Genomic DNA, 20,263 nt, shown 5'->3' on the forward strand with positions numbered 1-20,263 from the left:
TGATATACAAATGATATACATATAAGCTTCAGTCCAATTTATTACAGCCAGCCGGTTTATCAGGAAGGATAGCGAGTATCAGGACTATACAGACGGTTAAGCAAGATGTTTCTTGTCCGTTTATACAACACTGCACTCTCCTGTTCTATATTGACAACTACAGAACACACAGGCTACTGATGCTTCTGCCATACTACACTGCACTCTCCTGTTCTATATTGACAACTACAGAACACACAGGCTACTGATGCTTCTGCCATACTACACTGCACTCTCCTGTTCTATATTGACAACTACAGAACACACAGGCTACTGATGCTTCTGCCATACTACACTGCACTCTCCTGTTCTATATTGACAACTACAGAACACACAGGCTACTGATGCTTCTGCCATACTACACTGCACTCTCCTGTTCTATATTGACAACTACAGAACACACAGGCTACTGATGCTTCTGCCATACTACACTGCACTCTCCTGTTCTATATTGACAACTACAGAACACACAGGCTACTGATGCTTCTGCCATACTACACTGCACTCTCCTGTTCTATATTGACAACTACAGAACACACAGGCTACTGATGCTTCTGCCATACTACACTGCACTCTCCTGTTCTATATTGACAACTACAGAACACACAGGCTACTGATGCTTCTGCCATACTACACTGCACTCTCCTGTTCTATATTGACAACTACAGAACACACAGGCTACTGATGCTTCTGCCATACTACACTGCACTCTCCTGTTCTATATTGACAACTACAGTACACACAGGCTACTGATGCTTCTGCCATACTACACTGCACTCTCCTGTTCTATATTGACAACTACAGTAGCCTACACACAGGCTACTGATGCTTCTGCCATACTACACTGCACTCTCCTGTTCTATATTGACAACTACAGTACACACAGGCTACTGATGCTTCTGCCATACTACACTGCACTCTCCTGTTCTATATTGACAACTACAGTACACACAGGCTACTGATGCTTCTGCCATACTACACTGCACTCTCCTGTTCTATATTGACAACTACAGTACACACAGGCTACTGATGCTTCTGCCATACTACACTGCACTCTCCTGTTCTATATTGACAACTACAGTACACACAGGCTACTGATGCTTCTGCCATACTACACTGCACTCTCCTGTTCTATATTGACAACTACAGTAGCCTACACACAGGCTACTGATGCTTCTGCCATACTAGTATCTATGACGTTACTTGGCAAAAAAAACTGATGTAGGCCTACAAGCTAACCACATTATGTCACTACATAATAATACTAATAATAATAATAATAATAAGTAGGCTACGGTGGAGAATAAATTAAGCTTAAGCTCTCAGTGGTGATTTATTACCGTCTCATCCAATGTAGGCCTACTCCATTTCAGACAAATAAACACATATGGACTGTGTACACTAGGCTAACGGAGCAACAGCTCATTTTGTGAGAGCAAAGCCTATTGATTAATGTACAGCATGTTCAAGCACATGCTGTACATTAATCAATAAAGACACCCCTGGAATGTAATGGACACTATTGGAATAAAGACAGTGCAGCAGTTTAATTTGCTTAAGTAGCTATTCACACTGATTAAAAATATTGGAACCATTGCTGAGGAGAATGGGGAGAAATCCCTATCTGTAGTGTGTATAAGGCAGTGGTGGAAAGTAACTAAGTACTTTTACTTAAGTAACTTTTTGTAAATTAACCACTTCAACCCTATACATTTCAGCCATTTGAAAATAGCCGATCTACAAGCTCACATTGCGTCGCAACGCAACACATTGAGAGCTTGTAGATCGTCTGTTTTCAATTGATTTTCTACACATTTGGAACTTGTGAAATGGGACATTCTGCAATATGAATAGTAGTTCTAAATTGCAGTACTGGTACTTTTACTTAAGTAAAACAATTGAGTACTTTTTCCACCACTGATATTATGGGTGTCAGATATGCAGATTTGGGCTATAAACACATGCAAAGCAACACCTGCATTCATATTGTTTGTATATTGTCATAGTAAGTGCTATACAGAACGCATATCAGCAAAACAAATAGTTTTTTGTCAGAACAACATGCATCAATACATCTTTTTGATATTGTAAAAAAATGTGGCGAAAAAAAACTAGAAAAAAAATAAACAACAGTTGAAACAAAGCTGCCAAATATATATATATTGCTTCTGATCACTGCTGAGGACAATATGGATATATAGAATTACATGTTTATTGTTTATTTAATATATCTTAGCAGTACAAAACAATATATCAATATGGAGAAAAATACATATATGCACCGAAAGTGGTCATTACCAAGCAAAACATGAATAGATCTGACATTTTAGCACTACAAAATAAAACAATAGAGTGAAATAAAAAAGGAAATACAAACATAAATAAAGGTGAGTCCAAAGTAGAGTATGCTTTATTGAAATGTGTTCAGATGGCGCGAAACGAGATGTTATTGAGGTTTTTCTTCCTTATTCGGATCATCTTAGCCCCGCCTGTACAAAACAAACAACACATTTGAAAACTTGAAATGGGACATTCTGCACAATGAGTACTTTTTACTTTTGGTACTTTAAGTAGTAGTTCTACATTGCAGTAGTGATACTTTTACTTAAGTAAAACAATTGACTATGTTTTCCACCACTGGTGCAAAACATGCTCTCCCCCAGGCCTTATGCCTGGTGTAGACAATGAAAGCTGCTGGTGGTTGCGAACGCAATGAGCACTAACTATGAGACCCTGCAGATCATGTCTGTGTGTCTGTGTGTGTGTGTCTGTCTGTCTGTCCCGCTGTGACACCACCCGCCCGCCACCAGAGGGCGCAGCTGTAGCACACACACACACACACAAACAACCACACACACACACACACACACACACACACACACACACACACACACACACAGTAAAAAAGCAATTTACGAGCTGCGTTCGCTTCCCGCGTTTGCGCGTCTTAGTTGTGTTACTGTACTGCATGTGTCTAAATAACCTTACTTCTGATGTTCATGCATGTCTTCATGCAGTGTCTCTTGTGGGAAAAGTTGTTGGCGTTTCCTCCACAGCCGCTGTAGCGGAACACGTGACACCTGTCCGTCTTGGGGTTGTAGGCAAACCGCCTCTCTGCCCCGTCACATGTTCCCCTGTCCACTGGAGCGATACAGATCCCCGGAGGACTGAAGTCTGTTCAAAACACAAAACCATGTTGGATTCATATCAAGATCGTTTTTGAGGAATGAATATGTTGAAAATGTTGTAGGCTACATTAACCCTGGTGTCCATGTTTTGGACAGGATTATTTTTCTTTCTTTTTTAATATAAAAAATGGCTATTGTACAAACTCAAGAGTCACAACGTGACACATTTTAAGATTGTCATAAACTAAAGTAGAGCTTAAGGGTTAAATTAAACAATATTAAATTACAAAATTCCACGTGCATTTTAATGTATGGATCTAATCTATTGAGATATATAGATTATTAAAATCAGTAGTAGGTAGTATTTTGTTATATGCCCTATTATTTTTTAGATGATCAGTCAAAGAATCAATTCCAATCCGCTCTCTTGCTGACTCAATGAGCCCTCACTGACTTCATGTGAAGTCTGTGAGGGCTTGAGGGCTGTCCCTTTATGGGTCTGAGCACACTTTAGATTCCATGCGCGGACAGAAGAAGCTGTGTTTTGCGTCATTTCCGTTTTTTTAGACAGCTGGTGGATGGAAATGAAGCTCCACCCACGCGGCAGATCGCGTCAGCCAGATTCCAGGAAAAACTTGCCCCAGCGGCATTCTGCCGTGTGGGTGGAGCTTCATTTCCATCCACCAGCTGTCTAAAAAGCCGGAAATGACGTAAAAGACAGCTTCTTCTGTCCGCGCATGGAAGTTCAAGTGTGCCCAGGCTGTATGTGGGTTAGGAATTACCCACAGTTCATAGCGTCAATCATTAATTATGCAAATTAGTTATGAATCGTGGTTAGAATGTCAACAAACAGTTGTGCTTCCTCACTGTTCTCAATGGGATGGGGAATGGAAGGATAGGATATATATTTAATAATAATAATAATAATAAAGGGAAACATGATGAGAAATGAATAATGAGCAACGTAAAATAATATGGAAATGCAATTCTTAATGACTAATATTACAACCCCTATCACACAGGAATGTGTATTTATAAAACTAATAATAAAACGATCAGCTTAAATTCTAAAATAGACATAGACGTAGTAATAGGCCAAGCAGAGATGGACATGAAAACATATAGGCCTACATAAAGGCCTACTTATACCGAACATATACAGATCATGGGTATAATTGCAGATTTCTGTATTATTGGTTATCTCATGCTAAAATCTGCTGATGCCTATATTGATTTTATTTTTGTTGAACTAAGCTCTATGTGGTTTTGTTTTGTAACTACGAAAGTTACTCTTCAAATACGGTAGACATAAAAAAGCCTCGGCTGTCGTGAATGGCGGACTCATCTTCAAAGTGCTGTCCCATTCCTTTCACAAGAATTTGGAGCCCTTGCAGCCTCTCACCCTCAAGCACTTCCAGCTGACGTCACTGAAGTCACTGAGGGTTCAGGTCTCAGGGCTTGAGGGAGGCGATTGGAATTGGGCCAAAGTCAGTGATCTCATCTAAAATGTCTCATCTAAATTCTCCACTCGATACACACATCATCCACAAGATGTCAGTGTTTAGCTGAGCAGAGAGTTTTCTACTAGAGTAATATTCATGTGTCTTGTCTTCTTCATTGTGGATATTGCTATATGTGGACTTTGCATAAATAAAAGGGCATGCTGGTAGAGTTGCAAACTGCTGGATAGTCTATCAACCACATACAGTAATTTCAAGGTTTGATAACATGTATTAGTATTATTCCCCCTCTCCAATTAGCTTCCTTTCTGTATACTCTCATATCTGCATAGATAGATAAATAGAAGCTGAATCTATCTGGGGCACATAGACGAACAACACAAAGATAATTTGATAATACTAGAAAGAAAGAAAGAAAGAAAGAAAGAAAGAAAGAAAGAAAGAAAGAAAGAAAGAAAGAAAGAAAGTACAAACAGAATAATTATTATGCGACCCAACCCAAAGTTCTCCCGTCTCCAGATGTTCTTCTGACTTCAACAAAAGTGTTTTCTTCTATTATTCAGTGCTTTCCCTAAAGGGTTCATTCTGTAGAGCCTTTATGATATTAGTAGTTTTGTTAAAAGCACCTCATTACAGAATGAAAACAAAAAACAAACACGGATGAGAACAAACACAGGTCTGATATCACAGAATCCCCCCTTTCACTGGCCCGCCTGTGCCTGACAGTGCTGAAATTGAATTTTAACAAATCATAACTGACTCAATGAGCTGAGAGAGATTAAATTAGCACCCTCTGGACGGGCCCATCTGTTCCAGCATGAAAGGACCTTAATGCCAAGCAGTGATCTATGAGCCCCCACGACTGAAACACACAAAATTAGTAGGTGTGGAAAATGTCAAATAGACCTTGGGGAGGAGACACTGACAGTCCTGTTTATGCCCTCTGACTACACTGCACAAGGCAATTTGGTGAGCTGTCTAGCAGAGGGGCCTGGCTGCACAGTGACTGGTTATGTTAAAACACCCTGCCACCACGACTTAGCAAAGTAGCTGCATTGGCTTCAGTTACTTTGAGGACCAGCTGACTAATTCCATTGTGATTCAAATACAATACTTAAAGGACTGTTTTTTATTTATTTGTTTTGTTGAGAGATGAGTGAATTTTTTTATTTTTGCTTTATTTTGATGATATTAGCTATTCTTGACAGGGGTGCAGGGGCATTCGAACAACACACGCAGTAATAAATCCGAGCAACAAACGTCACTGAATACACAATCATCTTTGGAGTTGTCTTTGATAGATACATTGTTTTTCCATCACAGGCTACAATCTAAACGCATAATCAGTGTTCTCACCTGGCTGAGACTTGTGGAGATGCACCTGTGGTTGGCTCAAGGCAATGACCTCTGAAAAACAAGTAAACAACATTATTGTCTCCACCAGGCCGAAGGCATGGGGAGAGAGTATGTTTTGCACTCCGTCCGTCCGTGTGTCCGTCCGTCCGTCCGTCCGTCCGTCCGTGTGTCCGTGTGTCCGTGACAAGCTAATCTCGGCCACCGTTAACCCGGTCGATGGCAAATTTTGCACACACACTCCCTGGATGCCAACGATGAACCTCTGCCCCAAACTTTCCAGAACGGCCTGTTATAGCGCCACCAGGAGGCCGCTTTGTGCAAAACAAGTTTTTGCACAGTACACCTACAGATTTTGTCCAAAAATCCCGCAAATCGTTACACAGTATCTCCATAGTCATGTGCTCAAGACGGATGTGTCTGATATTTCATATTCCATCCTAATTGGCTAACATTGCCTTTCAAATTTTGCAGGCTTGGCCTGTTTTGAACAAAAAGCCTCCAAACATGAACGCAGCGTGCAATTTGACGTGAAATCTTTCACGCACTTTCCTACTAGGCTGAGGAATATAGCCCACCCATTTCACATTGGCCTGTTATAGCGCCACCACAGGTGGATTGTGCATGCGTGCGATCAACACGGATCTGCACCATTTCCCATATTCCATCCTGATTGCCAAAGATTGGAACAAACAAACAAAAAACATGTTTATATTACTCCTAAACATTCCTATCCTCCTGGTGGAGACCTGTGCCCAGAAGGGCACTTTTTCTAGTTAAGTTATCAATCATTTTCAGAGGTGTTGTGAAAATGGCAATGCTTTTATCTGGAGATATAGATTGCACATTGTATGGATATTGAACTATCAGGCATAATACTGTCACGGCAAACAAATGTTATGTTATGTATTGCTTGTTTGTTTGCGTACTTTCTTCTACCATAGTTTGTGTTGTTATTGTTAATCAGTAAATTATTCATCTTTATCTTTTATTTATGAATCCACTGATACGTTTTAGTCGAGTATAGTCACACCTTGGGTTTGGTGCCCAATGAATTACAGTAGTTAAGGTTAGACACTGTTAGTGTTAGCAGTGGTGTACTGTAAAGTAACTAAGTACATTTACTTAAGTTTAATTTTGAGGGGTTTTTTTGCCAGGTGCTAACCTGGCTTACAATCACTATTGGGGCTTGTAGCAACCATAAAAACTACTCTGAACACGACCTAGTCATGATTGGCTGCATCTTAGCGACCTTACTAGTGACCTAGCTAGTCTGCCTCCTAAGCCAATGGGAGTAAAACCCCATACTCTGAACGCTGCAATGCGGAGCGAGTGGCTACAGCGTGTTATGCGTTAACTGGAGCTACAGGAAAGCTATAGCAAAACACAATGATTGAACCAACAGAAGAACGTCTGAAACGAACGGCTGGGAGGTTGTGACAGAGAAACATACAAGTGAAAAAGGGGAAAAGAGATGGACATGGCCAAGCAGCAATGCTAGGGGAAAAGAGATGGACATGGCCAAGCAGCAATGCTAGGGGAAAAGAGATGGACATGGCCAAGCAGCAATGCTAGGGGAAAAGAGATGGACATGGCCAAGCAGCAATGCTAGGGGAAAAGAGATGGACATGGCCAAGCAGCAATGCTAGGGGAAAAGAGATGGACATGGCCAAGCAGCAATGCTAGGGGAAAAGAGATGGACATGGCCAAGCAGCAATGCTAGGGGAAAAGAGATGGACATGGCCAAGCAGCAATGCTAGGGGAAAAGAGATGGACATGGCCAAGCAGCAATGCTAGGGGAAAAGAGATGGACATGGCCAAGCAGCAATGCTAGGGGAAAAGAGATGGACATGGCCAAGCAGCAATGCTAGGGGAAAAGAGATGGACATGGCCAAGCAGCAATGCTTGTTGCATCTGTCAGTTACTGTATGACTCGAGTGTCATTCTTGTTTCAGTACTTTTACTTCTACTCAACTCCACCACGTCTCAGAGGCAAATATTGTACTTTTACTCCACTACATTTATTTGAAAAGTTTAGTTACAAGTTACTTTGTAGATTTTGATTAAACATACACTAACCACTTCAGCCCTCACAATGCATCGCTTTGGGGCACGCACGCACGCACGCACACACGCACGCACGCACGCACGCACGCACGCACGCACGCACGCACAGGGTACTGTACATCCAGACAGTAGCGTCAAGAGGTGTCAAGAAAGCGCCTATAGAGCAAGTGTGCGTCTCTTCTGGGTTTTTAAACAGCTGGTGGATGGAAATGATGCTAGTGCGAGGCTTCAACTTGCGTTGACAAAGCGTTTCAGTTTATTTGGCGACGCTACAAGTTGTAGCCTCCACCAGCTGTTTAAAAACCTGGAAGAGACGCCTGGTCTAGGCACTTTCTTGACACTACTGTCTGGGTCCATGCAGGCAGTGACAAATAGCAATGGAGCTGTGTGTTATTCTTACCAGTGAGAGGCTGTATACTGGATTCATTCGTTGGTTGCACACTGTCAACTCTTGTTGCCGGGGTGGTGGCTCCTGCACTCAAAGGATGACAATACATATTAAGTTATGTCCTTCAGAGGAAGGTTCGATTGAGTGCACCATTATCCTAGTTGTGTGTCATCTTCAGAGCTCGGCTGTCATGCTTCTAGTCTTTCCATTCTGCTGGTGTAACACCCGGGAATCAAACCCAGGTCTCCCGTCTAATCCAAAGGGAATTTCCAATGACTCTGGGATAATTTTAGACTCTTAGACCATCAGGCTGAGGTTGTGAGCCACTCTGCTACACTCAACCCCCTTTTGACCTCCTCCCACGGGGAAACCCAATCCGGGGACTCCCACGTGAAAGTCCAACATCTTAACGACTAAGCCAAAGGCAATTGCCCTATGACTCTGGGGAAATATTAGACTTTTAGGTCATCAGGTTGAGGCTGTGAGCTACTCTGCTACACTGGTGTTAGTGAAAAGTAGTGCTTGGAAAGCATTGTTGCAGTATAGTATAATAACATAGTAAGTGTAACATATCCATTTGAAATGTGAGTTTGTAGCTGGGCCTTTTAAGTTGACCTATGGTTAGAATACATCCAATTAAATGTGCGTGAACAAGGCCTAACCCTAAACACTGCTATGATCAATTTTAATTGAATGTTTAAGTGTTTACAGTTGTATGAACATGAGTAGAGTATACTAACTTTTATTTCGATAGCTTTGGCACTGTAAGAAAAGAGGATTAAGTCCAGTGTTCCCAAGGGGCATAGTTTAAGGTTGCTAATAAAAACTGACAGAAGCATTCATTTGAAATTACCCTCCACACTTGTCTACATTGATTTCAATATAACATAAGACTGTCGGCTGGAATCTGTCACAGTAGAACAACTTGCTCGTTAATGTCTTTGACAAATCCAATATCTAAGTCTCCCAAATGGAGCCAGAGTCTAGCATAATTAAATGCACTTCTGCTACTGTTCTCCAAAACTATTTAAATGCTAAATCAAGGTGGAATGTGATTTCATGGTCTGCAAAAATCTATCAAAATGTTAATTTTCCAAGGTATAGCGCTATTTTGAATATGCCACATTTCTGAATGGGAATTTAATGAAGGAGCCAATTGCTCTGTGTAAGTGCAGCACTATATAAATTAAGGCCATTAAATAGTCTTTATACATGTAAATACAGAACAACAATTAATATTGTTTCTGTTTTTTTCTTTTTTTTTAGCTTTCTATCTTTTGCAGCAGCTACAAATGTCGGATGCATCCTTGTATCTTCATGTCGCTGGCTTCCATTGACAATGAATGGTAGACTGTATCTTTGCATCTGCCCGTGTGGATGCAGCACGTGAGCTTACCCTATAACCTCCATAATGGTTGTGTTGAGTGGAATACAAGGACGTTTCTTTTTTTTTATGTCTCTAGTTATTACATAACATTATATTATATTCGAGATATGTTCTGGGGTGGTAGTGACCAGGGGGGCAGTCAGCCAGATATTTCGTGAAGCCTCATTTGAAATCGGTAGTTCATAATAATGGCCTGTTGTGGCGCTGGACTGCACCCAAAAAGCCCCATAGCTCCATAGAGGCCCATGTATTTTGGCCCAACTTCACCTAGACTGTATTACCTTAATAAACATGGTCATGAATACTTTCTTCTTCCAGTTACTAGTTTAAAGTCTCATTTCTAATGTCATAATATTCTTTTTGGAAAATTATGGTCCCATTAATTAAAAGAATGACCATAAAGCCGCCTATGTTCTGAGGGGCGTGGCTACCGTTACAGTCTATGATCGGGATTCCCCTCCCACTCGAGTCAAAATAAAAACCAACGGAGAAGAAGGGGGGAAGTCCCGCCTCGTTGTCTGGGCAGCCAATGACCAGCTGGTCCAAAACGGAGCCAGCCAATGGCCAGCTGGTACCAAACGGATCTAGAAAGATGGCGACTTACATCAGGAATTAGCATATTATTACAGGCTTCATTTTACGTTCATGTTAGACCCGTGGAACGCTTTGTCCATATTTTTTACAGTCTATGGTAGTGACACAGCTGTCTTAATAATTGCCTGCAGGCTCAGACATGACCACAGTAGTTCAGTCGCCATACCTTGGTTCTGGCATTTTGCCTGGCACGCCACCATGCTCTTGAAGTTATTGGCGTTGCCAAAGCAGCCACCATAAAAGAAATGTTTGCACTCCTGACTCTTGCCGTCATAGAAATAGCGCGTCACCAGTCCACGACAGAGGCCAGGGGCTTCTTCCAAATGACAGGGGCTTTTTTCAGCTGGGTGAGGGAGAGAGAGACAGAAAGAGTGACAGAGAGTAAGCATGAGAGTAAATTATAGGAAAAAACTAAAACAAACAAATAAATAAATAAATAAATAAATAAATAAATAAATAAATAAATAAATAAATAAATAAATAAATAAATAAATAAATAAATAAATAAATAAATAAATAAATAAATAAATAAATAAATAAATAAATAAATAAATAAATAAATAAATAAATAAATAAATAAATAAGAACTAGCTTAGATATGACATTCATGTCATAGACATGAATGTCATATCTATGACATTCATGTCATAGACATGAATGTCATAGATATGATATTCATGTCATAGACAATCTGGGCACTGCTTCAGGCCAATCCGAGCCGGGCGAGCCCCACTGACCTCAATTTAACAAAAATAAGTTTATTTCTGAGTATAAAATAAAAGTGTAAAACACATTCTGAAGACAAAAATTTTGGCCAACTGGCAGTGCACACAACATCGCTCATGCTGTTTGCGAGATTATGCTGACAAGACAGGACCTATTCTAGACAGCTCACCACTGAGCAGCCGAAACGTAAAACAAGAGCTTAATTTGATCAGAGCTACTTCTACTAGCCTACTTCTACATACAGTATCTACTTGCAAAACCATAGTGCAATTCATTTCACCATGCTGAATTAAAGTTGAATGAATGTGTGAAGGTGGGCACCAATTATAGACCCCTGGGGGACCCTGGTCAACAAAGTATATCGGGTTGTAGTGGTTAATTAACAATAGTGTCTCATTATCCAACATACAGTAGTAGTACCTATCAGCACAAATGACAACTAACGGAAACGGAGAGGCAGCTGAAATAGTGACACATAGCCCTTAGACCATTTTATTTTGTGGCAGAGAATTGAGTTGAGGTTGTTGGAGAGAGAAAAATATAAATAAATAAGAAGAAAGGAGGACATTCAGGCGACCCAGCAAGATTGGAAGATGATTGCTGTGACACAGCTTACAATGGTGGAAGAACAGAGAAAAACTAAGTTCCCCAAAGGTTATCAGATAACTCCTTTGAGTTTCCTCAAAGCCTCTCTGGGATCTCACCGACATCATCTTGCCACTATTGTCCCTCTCTGTTCTTTCTTCATTTATGTGCAGAAAATAAACAAACAAACAAATAGTTTTTCTGAGAAAGTAAGAGAGAGAGAGAGAGAGAGAGAGAGAGAGAGAGAGATACTGTATGTTCTGTACTGTGTGAGCTGTGAGCACATGCATTTTAATTTCTATGGTAAAAGTCAAACACAGACATGAAATGACAAGTCCTGAAGAATGAAAGAGAGAGGGTGAGACGAAGAGACAGAGAGATATTTATGTGGCGAGTGTAAGTTATATAGAACTAGTCCTTACCCGTTGTGAGATATTTGCGCCCGGGTGCGTTTGTAATTGACTAATAAATTAATTAATAATCATTAATGTGTCAAATCGAAAAAAGGGCTTCGTTACGCCCTCCATATTCATATGGGCAATGCCTGTGTGAAAGGTGGGAGTGATTGGTGCAGGCAGTAAGGAGTTACGGCACTGTTTCTGACACACAGACACACGGACACACACTCAGACATTCGGTTAATTATAGTATGATAATAAATAAACATTCTGAAAGACAGGAGCATCGCTGAGTAGACAAACGTTATAATCTTTCAAGGTTACACCTACAGTAGCCTATTATCACTTGCAATGGCATTAACTATTCCCTGTAACTTCACACTAGAGGTCTCCCTCTGGCTCAAACAGGTGCTCTGATTTGCCGGCAGTAAGTGACATCACTTACTGCAAATCCCATATATGTCAATGGGATTTGCCAGCAGATGTCACTGTTTCACTGTGTTGCCTGTTTTCATTGTAGCTCAAAAGGCCCAAAAAACCCCAAAGAAAACTTCAGACCACAGAAAATCCACTGAATGTTCAAAGTTCAGGTTTTTTGGGTGTAATTGAGGTCATAAAACCTAAAAGAAAAAAGAAAAAGAAAAATAAATGAAAATGAATGTCATAAAACCTTTAATGTCTTCTACAATACAATTTGATTCTGTTACTATTCTATTAATTTTTACTTCTTTTCAGTTTTTAATTGTATTCAAATGCCCTTTTATTATGATTTTACACTCTGCATACTCATGTGTCATGATTTATGTTTTGTGAAAAACACTTGTTATGGAAATTGGTTATGCAAATTAATCTGCTTTGCCTTGCCTTACGTATTGGATCTGCTTTAATTTGCCTGTTCAACCATTATGAAAGACATACTGTTGAGTATGCTTTTAATGATGGGCATCATTGGCATTCTTTAATCTCTTGCTGAAGAACTCATATTCTTGATAATGGTACTGTAATCTTAAAGGGACACTTCAAACCTTTTTGCCAAAAAAATTATGTTAATGACGTTTAGAAGCTTTAGAACACTTTCCTGGGGGGCTTTATGTGTGTAATATGTGGTTTTAGATATTTTAGATTGTAGCAGTGAGCCTGTTGTCTCTGATGTCATGGACACTGGCCTCACTACCTTCCTGGACTACATGTTGTCTCAGTAAGACAGCTCTCCCCCTATCCACAAGGAGGAGCAGTGCACCAAAGAATTATGGGAATTGTAGTCCAGGAAGGTAGTGAGACCAGTGTCCATGACATCAGAGACAACAGGCTCACTGCTACAATCTAAAATAACTAAAACCACATATTACACACATAAATACCCCCAGGAAAGTGATCTAAAGCTTCTAAACGTCATTAACATATATTTTTTTGCAAAAAGGGTGAAGTGTCCCTTTAATATGATAGTCTGTAAACTGGACAGACTGAAGTACTTGCAAGGTTGATAGACAAAGGCATTGTGACTGAAGGAAACCGGAGTGCAGATTATTTTCAAATAAAATAGTTACATTTTCAGGTTCAAACTTTCATGTTCCAGATCAGCGATCTGGAAGATTAAATTGTAATTTGAAAGTAACTTCCTCAAATTTGTCTGGATTTGTTCCAAAATAGGAATAACAAATGAACAAGCTGCCGGAGGCTCGGATTTTGCTCTGTTAAATCCTTGCCCTTCAAAGAAGTCACCTGATAGTATAAAACACAAATATCTGCCCCGTCAGCAAAATTGGCTCATGATACTTCTGAGAAAAACACACACACACACACACACACACACACACACACACACACACACACACACACACACACACACACACACACACACACACACACACACACACACACACACACACACACACACACACACACACACACACACACACACACACACAAAATCCCTTGAGTTCATCTGTGGGGCACATATGAGATATTTAGCTGGAGTGGCTGTCAATCATCTGAAGACACTTTAAGGCACTTCAGCCAAAACAGTTTGGGTTTTCTAAACCGATTCTGTCTCATAAATCTATACATGGAGCCAGAGAGAGAGTGAGAGAGAGAGAGAGAGAGAGAGAGAGAGAGAGAGAGAGAGAGAGAGAGAGAGAGAGAGAGAGAGAGAGAGAGAGAGAGAGAGAGAACCTTGAGGGGGTTCCAGATGGTCCCCAGCTAAGTGATGGAGTTGGTAACCAAATGGACCTTATATGGTCCCATAGCCTGGACGGACAGGTCCACCCCCCACACCCCCCGGCAATTCCCACTGATCTGATCCGTCTTTTGATGACCAGCCGCCTCCCTGTGGGTGAGCATAATTAAAATGCCATTACACGGTGACATCTACACATTTCACTGACTTTAAAGCACCGGGAAAAGAGAAATATCAGAGGGCCGTCTACACTACATCTGTTTGGCTTGGCGATGCAGTCATGAATAATTCACAATCACAATTCAGGCACTGGAGGTGCTGGAAGGGTGATATATGTTTTACTGGGGAATTAACAGTCAGCCCACTTTTATAACCCACTGAGCAGGCTGCTCTCTAGACTGGACTTGACTCAATATTTTCCCCAAATTGACATCAACAGTTAAGACAGGCCAGCGTGAGTTTGATAGAGTATCCTCCTGTGTATTTTAGTTTTCATATGATACTACAAAAAAGAAGAAAAAATCATTAACCCCCTACAGTTTGGAAAAAGATTTGATACATACTCTAATTATTCCTCGACATCCGGACCGTGTGCTGCAGCGGTGAAGCTCCTGCCCGCCGCCACAAAGACCACCACAAAGACACCACCTGCCCACCACCACAAAGACTTGGTTTAGAATCCTACAGGATGTGTCCATGTCACTGTGGCGTTCTGACACCTTGCAACATGGCGTGGCCGTGCCTATGGCATGATGCCTTAATGCGCCATGCCATCGGTATTTATGGGTGGTGAATGTATGTACAATCATTGTGCCTTGGATAAAGGTGCTATATAAATGCACCATTTATTTACCATTACGAACACAATTGGCTGTGTTCAAGGAAGTTCTGTTCAGCAGGGCATGGACATGGGAGGAGCGTTCCTCCGAAAGCGTTATGTCCTATAGATAGATAGATAGAATACTTTATTGGCAGTTTAAGAAAATTACAGAAAATGACATCATTTAAAAAAACGCCAAATGGACATAGACACAAAAAAGCCTTCGCTTGTTTCCATTGTGGTCCACTTTGTGACATGAAACTATACACATACATACTGTACAGACAAAACAACCATGGAACATATAATACATAATCCTTATATATAAGGCTGGGAGCTATATACATAGGACAAGAGGTACCCTGAGGGAATAGTCCTGAGCATGGGAGATGGGCTATCCAGGGTCGGAAGCTAACTATGACCAGTTAGTGTGTAGATGGAGCCATGATTTCAGGTCTTTCCTAAATATTGCAATAGTTGCAATAGAATTTAGGGATTTCAGGGCTGGAGGGAGGGCATTCCACAGAGTAGTGGCTGCGTAGAAAAAAGCATTCTTTCCCATGAGTGTCCTGAAACTGGGGGGAACCTCCCGGTCCACTGTCAGATAAAAAGCAGCAACAGGCAGATTCAGAACTAGATTTGGTTGTCTACACTCGCCCTGAGGCCAACAGTAGGGCTTAGCAGTGACGGGTAAGTCCTACACAACTGGGTGGATTTGAGGAAAAGTAAGTAAAGTATTGTTATCATGGTGATAGCATGGGCACAGTTTCATAGTTTGCTCTGGCCTCGCAATTTTGGCCTCTTGTTTTTCTGTCTGTAATTGGTGCAGGTGTTTTTATTTTCTTGGCCAGGTCCTCCTTGTAAAAACAAGACCACTTATGTCTAATGTCTAATAACCATTAATGAAACATAGGCACTGGAGGCGCAAACACACATTGGCCACTAGGTGGAGACAGACATTCCAGAAGCAGATCAACAATTAGGTAGTTTGTATAGCACTTCTGCATTCATAGGGCAGAGTAGAGTCACTTCATTATATTTTAGTTCATAAATGTTATAATAGCTTCTAAATATTCATTGCTGTAGAGTCTAGACAGTGTTTTTTTGTTCAATAACATAACATGAGTCTATCCCATATCTCTCCCAAAAAATAGGACACAATTAGAACTGGAACACTATCTATAACATTGAAGCTGTTAAATGATTTATGTAGAGTTCTCTCTTCAAGTTGGATAAATAAAATGTAGATTCTGTTTACTAAAAAGCTGGAGAGATGGGGAGACCCCCGTTACGCTGTGTCATGACTTATGTTCACCACCAATTACCGTGTTGTGGAAATGGGCTATGCAAATTAACCTGGCTTCCCTTTCCTACAGACTGGTCGCCGTTACTGAACAAACACTCGGAAAGCTCCATGCTTGTTACTTACAATCAGAATACAGATACATACAGTTGTTCAGGCCTTTGTGACCAGATTTGGCCATCAAATCTACAGTAGATGTTAGTTTGTGATGCCCACCCACTGTGATCACCCATAACCATAAGCTATTAGCTGATTTGAATGGAGACGCTGTTATATAATTCATGATTAGATATTTTGTTTCCTTTTCTTTGCATTACTCATTCTTCAGGAAACCCATCTTTATTTCAGGCCTGGCGCTGTACATGATATTGTTTACCAAATTGGAATTCATAGAATCTACCATTGTGTGCAGCTGTCTGAAAAGGACATTATTCTGTTGTAATTGTTATGTGCCGTAGAACTGAAGCCTGTTATTATTTCTGAAATACATCTCTGAGCCAGCCATATACAAATATAGGTCAGCATTGTATGGGATTGACGCGGTAGTGTCATAAGGGTTTAGAGGGCCATCACAGTCGGCAGGATTCTCAGGAAGAACTAGCTGTGCTGAGCGTAATAGGTTCTCAGTGCACAGTGATTATGTCCGTAAATGAACCGGGCTGAATAACAGCCCTGAGATACGTAAACGCTGCATCGCTGGTTTAAATCACTTCAGCGAGGCCGGCTCATTCTTTGCAGTTCTGCCATCTCTATTATACATTCTGACAGCTGGAAAGTAACTAAGTACATTTACCCCAAGTACTGTACTTAAGTACAGTTGTGAAGTATTTGTACTTTACTTGAGTATTTCCAATTTCCGGTACTTGAACTTCTACTCCATTACATCTCAGAGGCAAATATTTTGGCTATTCTCAAGATTTTTATACATTTGAAAACTCGAAATGGGCATCTGGTTAGGATGCCTCTCGGGTGTCTCCCTAGGGAGGTCCTCGACACAAGTCGCCTCACTCACAACATTTGTGTTGTATGAGATGTATAGCTGATGTATGAGGGGGGCAGTTGAAGCACAGCCGAAAGCCATACAACAGCTTGTAGTCCAAAATGTTGTGTCAAACCATTTGACTCCCATTGGAAATGCATTGCGAGCTTGCATCAGCTATACATCTCATACAGTTAGGCCTCACTCACACCTTTACAACAGACTGATGTATGCTTGTTGTATACAAAGGGTGTGATACATCTTGCCCCAATGCATTTCCAATGGGAGTCACATGGTTTGACACAACATTTGTGTTGTATGAGGGGGGCAGTCGAAACACAGCCGAAAGCCATACAACAGCTTGTAGTCCAAAATGTTGTATCAAACCATGTGACTTCTATTGGAAATGCATTGGGGCGGCCATGACACACTTACATCTAGCATGCATCAATGTTGTATGCTAGATCGAAAGGTGTGAGTGAGGCCTTATGCGGTTGAAGATGGATGGATAGATGAAACTCGAAATGGGACATACTGCATTACTTTTACTTTTGGTACTTCAAGTACATTTTGATGCCAATACTGTTGTACTTTTACTCAAGGAGTAAAAAGGAGTTACTTCCGGACTTTTACTTCGAGTATTTCTATATATTGCAGTATTGATACTTTTACTTAAGTAACAAAATTGAGTATATATACTGTAAGAGACGATGTGTGACTGTGTGATTAAGCGTCTGACCTCTCACAGGTCAGACGCTTTGCTGAGCAACATCAGAGCAGAGGAATTCTTTGACAAATAATGGTCTATGACTCATGGTGGTGTAACACAAGCACAAGTGTGTCAGGGCTGAATAGAGTCTTTGCTGAGCAACAGATGTGGTATCCTGTGCTGTTACTCTGCGACGTTCTTCACCGTTCGTCACCGTTCGTCAACGTCAGATCTACAAGCTCACAATATGATGCGACACATTGTGAGCTTGTAGATTGGCTATTTTAAAATGGCCGAAATGTATATATGGCTGAAGTGCTACATTTATGTGTTAATAAAATAATAATCAAAATCTACAAAGTTTTCAAATAAATGTATAATATATGGATCCGAGATGTAGAAGTGAAAGTAGAAGTGAAAGTATTGGAAATTGGAAATACTCAAGTAAAGTACTTAAGTACTGTACTACAGTAAATTGTACTTATTTTATTTTCCACCACTGACTAATTACGTGATGTTCTCTATTTTACTGCCACATCGCCTGTTAGATAAGTTAGACAAGTGCTCCTGAACTTCTTCTTCTTGAGAGCTGCCATTGTTGTTGGTTTGTTTGTTGTCTCCACCAGGCCGAAGGCATGGGGGGAGAGTATGTTTTGCACTCCGTCCGTCCGTCCGTGTGTCCGTCCGTGTGTGTGTGTGTCCGTGAGCAGCTAATCTCCGGCACCATTAACCCGGTCGATGCCAAATTATGCACACACACTCCCTGGATGCCAACGATGAACCTCTGCCCCAGAATTTCCAGAACGGCCTGTTATAGCGCCACCAGGAGGCCGCTTTGTGCAAAACAAGTTTTTGCACAGTACACCTACAGATTTTGTCCAAACATCGCGCAAATTGGTACACAGTCTCTCTAGAGCCATTCAACGAAACGGGTCTTTCAGATTTCTCAGACTCCATCCTGATTGGTTAAGATTGGCTTCCAAAGTTCACAGGAGTGCTCAGTTTCAAACAAAATGCTGCAAATCATGAACACATCGCGTGATTTCCGTGAAATTGTGCACGCCCATTCCCACTAGGCCGAGGAAGAAATGCCACATGAATAATTTCAACTCAGCCTCAAGGTGGCGCTATAACTGGCCGAAAAGTGTTTTTACCTAAAATTTACTTTTGTTGCCCTTTTATCCAACCACCAGATGAAGGCAAGCTGCAATGTCCTACATTCCTATCCTGGTGGAGACCTGTGCCCAGAAGGGCACTTTTTCTAGTTATTCTCTGTTGCCGGGCAGCTCCACTGGAAAGGCATGGCAAGGCACAAATGCCTCGTGGTTTGGAGCAGTTGAGAAGAGAGGATTTCTAGGAAAAGCTCTTTCTGCAGAGCGAGAGTACAATGGCATTTTGAAATGGGTTCTCAAATGATCAAATAACATTTCTCACAGGCTGTGATGAAAATGTAAAAAAAAAAAGTATTAAAAAAACAACATTTGCTGCTTTCTTTCTTGACCTGTTTTGAAATACAGGAGCTTATGTTGTTGTGGTGATGGAGGATAAAAAAACATCCATTACAACTCATATATAGCACGCAAAAACAAAACAGCCTTAACGTACCATTACTCTAAAGTACAGACCCTTTCCTTTTCTTCTTCTTCTTCTTCTCCCTTGCAGTATGACACTAACTTTCCAAATGATGAAAGACCTTTGTGAGTCTTGGCAGCCAGACTGTGTTGACACCCGGCAGCCCCATGCACACTTCAGTCACAGAACAGACGGCAAGCTTTATTTAATGGCCACCTTTGCTTTATCTACCATTCCCAGAGTCACTGTAATGTAGATGTGTGCGTGTCGAAAAATGGGGATGCCTTTAAAGTTAATGTAACCCTATCTCTATAGGCTGATGCCACCAGGTGCAAATGGACTGGTGATTATCTTGTTGCCTGATTGAATAATGCATGCTATGTGTGCACTGTGCACACAACAAACTTTACAGCAAATATTTCTCTTTACCATTGAGGAGAAAAGCATTGTGACTTATCACGCACGCACACACACACACACACACACACACACACACTTTGCTGAAATGGCACTAATAGTGAGTCTATGAATGCTACTCAGGCATGGCCCTGGATAGCTTTCTGGTGGATCAGACTCAGA

At 41.0% G+C, this 20,263-nt stretch overlaps 1 protein-coding gene across 2 annotated transcripts in view; it reads right to left on the reverse strand.

The window, feature by feature from the left end:
* Window positions 1–1,113: 1,113 nt before the first annotated feature.
* Window positions 1,114–20,263, reverse strand: part of tfpia (tissue factor pathway inhibitor a) — a 155,395-nt gene continuing 136,245 nt past the window's right edge. For both annotated transcript variants that reach the window (XM_083776503.1, XM_083776502.1), the window contains 5 exons: window positions 10,583–10,759; window positions 8,448–8,519; window positions 5,984–6,034; window positions 3,028–3,213; window positions 1,114–2,528 (listed from right to left, as the gene is read on the reverse strand). In XM_083776503.1, coding sequence (XP_083632629.1) covers window positions 2,464–2,528; window positions 3,028–3,213; window positions 5,984–6,034; window positions 8,448–8,519; window positions 10,583–10,759 — 551 coding nt within the window. In that variant the 3' untranslated portion in view covers window positions 1,114–2,463. The remainder of the gene's footprint in view (window positions 2,529–3,027; window positions 3,214–5,983; window positions 6,035–8,447; window positions 8,520–10,582; window positions 10,760–20,263) is intronic.

This window comes from Protomyctophum parallelum, assembly GCF_964188405.1.
Source record: "Protomyctophum parallelum genome assembly, chromosome: 11".
Lineage (NCBI taxonomy): Eukaryota > Metazoa > Chordata > Actinopteri > Myctophiformes > Myctophidae > Protomyctophum > Protomyctophum parallelum.